This window comes from Nicotiana tabacum, chromosome 24 (genome assembly GCF_000715075.1).
Source record: "Nicotiana tabacum cultivar K326 chromosome 24, ASM71507v2, whole genome shotgun sequence".
NCBI lineage: Eukaryota > Viridiplantae > Streptophyta > Magnoliopsida > Solanales > Solanaceae > Nicotiana > Nicotiana tabacum.
The window spans coordinates 110431619-110438626 of NC_134103.1; the positions used below are offsets into that span (position 1 = coordinate 110431619).

Consider the following 7008-nt stretch of genomic DNA (forward strand, 5'->3'; position numbering starts at 1 on the left):
TAGGGAGTCACTGCACGTATGAGTATCCTGACCGAATTTGATATTTGCACAAGATATCAGTCATATATATTCCATTCGAGGCACTATTCGGTATTTGACGATTTCGTATTTATTCTTCTATTGAGATTTTTTTTGGTAATTAAATATCTTTTGTATTAATCACCAAAGAAGGACTGTAGAAAACCATAGCCATGCTAACTCAGCTTGTTATCTCAAAACTGAAAGACAAAAATAATATGTACCTATTTATAAAACAAACTAGTCAATCTACTGTGTTCCTAACCAAAACTGTTGTATGTAACTCCTAGATCGAGCAACTACTCTAGCATTGCATAAGTGTGCAATCTCCCGCACCAGGACATCATTCCCTCGATACCTTTGCTAAAATATACGCATATTTCTCTCTATCCATATTGCATGCGAAACCTCAACATAGATAATTTCGAAGATGCTAGCCTTCTGGACTTCCCTTTTCATTGTTTGATGATCCACTGAAGATGTTGATCCCAGCAAGTGGTAGACATTTGTGATCTTTGGACGCAAGACATTACTTTCTTCTACATTTCAATAATGTATGGCCATGTGACAAAGAGGTGCTCCCTTGATTCATCCTGAACTTAACACATAACACATTGAGAGGTAACAATTATTCCCGAGTTGGCTAGTCTATCTTTAGTTGGTAATATTCCATGTAGCAACAACCACATAGTGAAGACTGCTTTTGGCCTAGCAGTATTATGAAAAATTAGACATTTTCAGTTTACTCTTGGTAATTCACCTAGGAGCTGCAGGTATATTTGTCTAATGATACTTTTCTTGTTATCATGTATATTTTGTGTCTGCAACAGAGTTGCTCTGGATCCTATTATTTGTCTCACCATCCAACTAGCTTGCTGAGGTATAGGCATATGTTGGAGTTGTTGGTGTTTGATGTAATATACGTTGATACACCTTATCCATAGCTTGTCCTGTTTATGTGCTAACTCCCAGCAAGATTTGGCAATAACTACTTTGTTCCAAAGAGAAAGGTTGATGAGGTTAAGTCCACCAACTGACTTGGGAGTATAAATCTTTTCCCATGCTACTAAGGACTTCTTGGTTATTGTATTAGTTCCAAACCAAATATAACTTCAACAAAATTTCTCTATCATTTTCAGCACCATAGCAGGTAAGATAAACAATTGAGCTCAATATGCTTGTATACAAAATATTACAAATTGGACCAGCTGTACACGACCAGCATTAGATAACTTTTTAGTTGTCGAGGAAGAAATCTTGGATGTGATCTTTTCAATCAATGGTTGCCACTCTATAAGAGCTATTTTCTTTGTAGACAAAGGGATGCCTAGGTACTTGAAGGGTAAGGATCCGCTTGTAAATCCTAGGTGTGCCAATATCTGGTCCTTCACAACTTGTTTTACACCACCAAAATATACTGAACTTTTTCCTAGATTAGCATGAAAGCATGATGCCTGAGAGAATCGAGTAAAGCATTTGTAAAGTGTAGCCACAAAAGATAGATTACCCTTAGCAAATAACAGAAGGTTCTCAGCAAAACTCATATGAGTGATACCAAGCTTCCTACATCTGGGATGATATTGGAAGTCAGGCTCCTTCTTAAGTTCATGCAGTGATCTACTCAGGTATTCTGTCACTATAGCAAAGAAAAAAGGGGAAATAGGATCTCCTTATCGAAGACCCTTGGCAGCATTTAATGGTTCTATGGTTTCCCCGTTCATAAGAATAATATAGTTGACAGTCTTAATACATTCCATTATCCATCTGATAAACCTGTCAGTAAATCTAATCTCCTTTATAACTTGTTGTAAGAAGATCCATTCCACTAAGTCATAATCTTTTTGAAGATCAATCTTTATCATACATATAGGAGAAATCTGAGCATTTGTGTAGGATTTAACTAGCTCATGAGCTAGAATGACATTATCAGTAATCTTTCTACTATGAATGAAGCTTGCATGAGCCTCACAAATGGTGTAAGGCATGACTTTCTGTAATCTGGAGGCCAAGATTTTAGAGATCATCTTGTAGAGGATCGAACAACAGGCTATTAGTCTGTACTCTTTGACTGTGGTAGGTTTATTCACTTTTGGCACCAATGTAATAGTAGTGCAGTTTATGGCCTTATAGAGCTTCCCAATTGTGAAGAACTCTTTTACAACATCTATGATCTGTATATTGATAATGTCCTAGGCTTTCTTGAAGAAAACTGCATTAAAGCCATCAATGCCTGGAGCTTTATCATCACCAATTGCTTTAAGGCTCTCAACGATCACTTAATTGGTTACTTCTGTGTATAGATCAACCCTTTGTTGGTAAGATAGTGTAGGCCCATGCTTCATGTATATTCTATTGATGGCAGGCAAAGTAGTTGCAGTTGTTCCCATTAAACTTTTGTAGAAATCAACAATCTCTCTTTTGATAGCATCAAGGTCAGTCAGCTTGTCTCCTAGCAAAGTTGTAGTTTTTATGATTTGCTTCTCTTGACTTCTATCCTTCATCACTGCGGTGAAGTACTTAGAGTTTGAATCTCCCGGTTGTATCCACTTTGCTATAGCTTTCTGTTGAAGGACACTTTCTTCAATTAAAGACCACTTCTCAAGGTTTAGTATGACTTTTTTCTCCATATTAAGTAAAGTATCAGTGCAACCTTGTGAAATTTTTCCTTGTATGTCACTTAGCTCAATTCTAGCCTTCTCAATTTTATGAGTTATGCCACTGAATTCCTTAGAATTCAGAGATTTCAAAGCAAGATTCAGATCTTTCAATCTTGCCCAAACTGATTTCAAACTACCCTGTGGACTATGTGAACTTCGTATGCTAGTAACTAATTGAGTGAAGTCATCATGTTCTGTCCATATGTTAAAGAAACTGAAAGGCACTCTACATTTTCCATGTGGAAGATGTCAAAGTTAGGAGCATGATTAGATATTTAAGGCAATTCATAGTTTGTTTCTATATGACCCCAGGACATCATCCATTCATAATTGCCAAACACTCTATCTAACCTACTGCTAACCCTATCAGATCCATGTTGCTTGTTAAATCATATATAGTAATCACCTTTCCAAGGTAGTTCTATTAATGTAGTGTTCTGAAGGCAGGCAGTAAAGTCTTGGATTTCTGAGTAGCTTACTGGGTTACCAGATAACCTAACATTGGGGTATAACATTGCATTACAATCCCCAGCTATCATCTAAGAGACTGTTATATTTAATGAGAGTTGTTGTAGAGTATCCTAGAGGGTCCTTCTTTGTTCAATCCCGTTGTATCCATACACTACTGTGAGTAAGCAGTCAATATCACTTCTTTTACTTTTTATCTAACAGTGTATCATTTGAGCATCATAGTTAATACCATTAACCAATAGGTTAGTGGTATCCCATAGTATCCAAATTCTATTATTGATTGTATCTTGGTAGTTTCCAACCAGGTACAATAGCTTTTGCATCCTCTGGGCATTATGCTCCTTCACTTTAACTTCTATGAGTCCTAACAACTTAATTTTATTTACTCTAATATACTCTATTACCTCTTTTTGTTTATACCTTTTATTTACACTCATAATGTTCTAGAACAACCGATTCATCATAGTTACATGGTATTTCCACCTCTATCCCCATGTGGTATTTGATCCTCATATCTACTTGTTGATACAACTTCAAATATATTCTTCATTGGGATAGGGGTCAAAGTTGGGAAGCTGGTGAAGTTAAGTTCAATGATATTCTGCATTGCTTTGCCTCTGTCATCCTGTTTCTCCTTTGCACCTACAGGTAAGGTTGTGTTGTGTTGAGATGGCTCTTTAGTCCCCATAGTATCAGCTAACCTTGCTACTCATGTTTGGCCTGCAACTTCCACGTTATTACCCTCTAGTTCTTGTTCAACAGGTGCAATTTGTTTTGCATTCTGAGGTTCAATTATAACATGTATGGGCCCTTTGGTTCTCTATTATTGTGTAACAACCTTGTTACCCTTTCCCTCCTTATATGGTTTGGTTGTTATATAACAAGGTGTGCTTAGGTAGTGCATTTATATCCAACAACCAAACATTTATCACAATAAGCAGGTTTCCAGTCATAGGTTATAGATTGTTGAAACTTCTTTCCATAAGGGTCCATAACCATGATTTAAGTGGGCGGTTCTTTGGTTATATCAACTTCAATAAGCATTCGAGCATAAGATACTCGAGTCTGCTTAGTAGTGCACTCATCGTCAAATACAAGGGTCCCAATTATACTAGCAATCATGCTTAAAGAGCCAGCTCCCCAGCATGACATAGGTAATTTAGGAAACTTTACCCATAGTGGCATAACAATAGGGAATTCCTCCAATAGTAGCTGGATCTACAATGGGGATTGAGGTTGGTGTAGTTATCTCTTACATCAATTTCTCCATCAGTGGTTGGTTACGTGTTACCATCAAGCTTACAAAGTTAGCCAGGGGTTGCATCTTAGGTCTGCCGCGTCCTCTACCTCTCCCTTTCGCCATGGCTAACACATGCAGCGTACGTTAATTAACGTGCATCGAGAGCATGATGAATGAGAGCTTAGTATGTGGTTTTACCGAAGCAATTTCTGAAATTCTTTGGACACCTTCTATTGAGATTCATGTTATACATATTTATTTATTTCGTTGCTATTTGCTATGCTTCACACTTGTCTACTTTTATATGTATATATATATTATAGGACCACTAGTAAATGTCGATGCTGATCTCTCGCTACTGCATTTTCGAAGTTAAATTAGATACTTACTGAGTACGCATTGATTTATGTACTCATACTATACTTCTGCACTAATTGTACAGGTACTGATACATGTACTTCTGGTGGTCACCCACGCGCGTAGACATACTTATTGGGAGACTTAGTTGTGAGCTGCATTCTTTGTTTCGGGCCGCAACACACAAAGTCTCCTTCATTTATATCTATTGTATTCTATTTACTTTTCATTCAGATAATAGTTATAGTAATTTTGTATTTTCTTGTAGATAATTATGCACTTGTGATACCGAGTTTTGGAAAATTTAGGAGATGTTCATGATTGTATTTGTTGTTATATCATTCAGCTTATTAGTTTGTTCATATTTCGTATCTTGGTAAGGATGATAATACCTTATCATGGTTCCCAAATTTATTTTCACTTATTTATTTCCATCGTTTAGTTTAAAAAGTGTTATGAGTGGTCAATTATTGTGATAACTTATTGTTGGCTTGCCTGACGGTAGCATTGTGTGCTATCATGACCTATGATGGGAAATTAGGTAGTGACAAGAATAAAAATGGAAGTTTTATTTAATTTAAGTGAATCCTTTATGCCTATTCATGTATTTTTACATGCTATATCCATGCATATCATCTATGTATGCTATTTGATGCATTTTATACATTTATGAGACTAGTTAACAGTTTTTTAGACACTGGAGGGTGTTAGTTTATGTAAAGTTTGAGTCTTTATTATGCTTAGATATTCTAGACTCATGTAAAAAGGTTTTCTTATATATGTTATCTAGAGATTGATTGAAATTGAGTCTTTATCGTGCAAAGTACACTCTAGACTCATCTAAATTCGAATTAGTGCTATTTGGTGAATATCTCCTGTACATGCGAATTTGGTCCATTTGTATATGCTTTTTATTTGGTTATCCGAAAAAAATGCTTATTGCCTTCATATTTAATTGTGCATCTTATTATTGGTATATGTTGTTCATTGGCTGTTCTTGGCTATTTCTCTGTTATTATTTATGGTTATGAACTGCACGAGTTACATAAAGTGAGTATATTTAGACTAAACCTCGCCACTACTTTGTTGATGTTAGTCTTAATACTTACTGAATACATGAGATCGATTATACTGATACTATACTTCTGCATCTTGCGTGTAGATTTTGGAGCTAAGTTATTGCGAAGTTCTAGGGCAAGCATTAAAGATATTGAACGTTCAAGTTATTAGCTGCCATTTTGTTCATGGCAGTTTAGAACGTATATTTAAGCTTATGTACAATCAAACAAATGATGTATCTTCTTCATATCAACATCGTAATACTAATATTGGTTGCTCATGACTTGTAAAACAAGTTCTTGGGATAACTTGTATTAAATTTCGTGTTCTAGTTTTATTATTTATTTAATAATCTTTAGTTTGAGTTGTATTTTTATTGGTTGCCTTGCCTAGCGGATCGAGTTAGGCGCTATCGCAATCTCAGTGAGATTTGGATCGTGATAATTAGGTAACTTCATACAAAGCTGCTTATTCTCTTATTCTTCCTCTTCTTCTTCATTGTCGTCATCGTCGTCATTCTTCTTCTTATTATTTTCTTCTTTCATTTTACTTCCGAATTGTTGTACAATATGATTCTTGCAATTTGAACATAAAAAGTGAATTTTAAATCAAATAGGTATTGTTGAAAAAGATTAAAAAATATTATCAAATCGCCATTGTTATAAGATGAGTTTGTTAGATTTGTTGTTATTTTGATAAATTGATGATTTAGTTTGTTCTTTATAATATTTAGAATTTATGTTTCAAATTTGAGCTCACTTAGAGTAAATTAGCGCGTTAAATCATGTGTTGAATTGTTGAAATTCGAAGAACAAGTTTTTTGTTCTAGGCAAAAAAATATTCAGCTAAATATTAGACATAATTGCATGACTTCAAACACACATGACTGTAAAAATTTGCATGCACTTCAGTCATTTTGGATATAGTGTAGACAACAATAACTCAAGTGCGGCCAATTCTTTTTCTTTCTTTTTGGTATACTAGGGCGAGGCGAATCCCAACCCATTCGTTAGCTAACTTAGCCCTCTTTTCAATCTATATTAAATCCTCCATTACTTCTTCGCCAATACCTTTTTAGGCACTTCGGTCATATGTCTCTACAGGTAAAAATGAGTGCATTTCAGTCATGCATCTCTGCAGGCAAAAATTATTATTAAACTTTTGAGGTCTATTCTTTCCTTAAGAAGCCAAGATTTGTTTGTTCCC

At 35.3% G+C, this 7008-nt stretch overlaps 1 protein-coding gene across 1 annotated transcript; it reads right to left on the bottom strand.

Moving 5' to 3' along the window:
• Positions 1–1187: 1187 nt before the first annotated feature.
• Positions 1188–3834, bottom strand: LOC107777786 (uncharacterized). The gene is made up of 4 exons (XM_016597936.2): positions 3617–3834; positions 2307–2901; positions 1769–2189; positions 1188–1654 (listed from the first exon to the last, which is right to left on the bottom strand). Exons 1-4 carry the CDS (start codon positions 3832–3834, stop codon positions 1188–1190), a joined length of 1701 nt encoding a protein of 566 aa, XP_016453422.2.
• Positions 3835–7008: the final 3174 nt, after the last annotated feature.

What these genes read in the sequence shown, in the direction of transcription:
- LOC107777786 (XM_016597936.2), bottom strand. Translation starts at nt 3,834, where the DNA reads ATGGGGACTAAAGAGCCATCTCAACACAACACAACCTTACCTGTAGGT. An exon ending in GATAGAGGTGGAAATACCAT is followed by an intron (nt 2,902 to 3,616) that starts GTAACTATGATG and finishes TGGAAAATGTAG; the next exon opens with AGTGCCTTTCAGTTTCTTTA. An exon ending in GGGTTGATCTATACACAGAA is followed by an intron (nt 2,190 to 2,306) that starts GTAACCAATTAA and finishes ATCAATATACAG; the next exon opens with ATCATAGATGTTGTAAAAGA.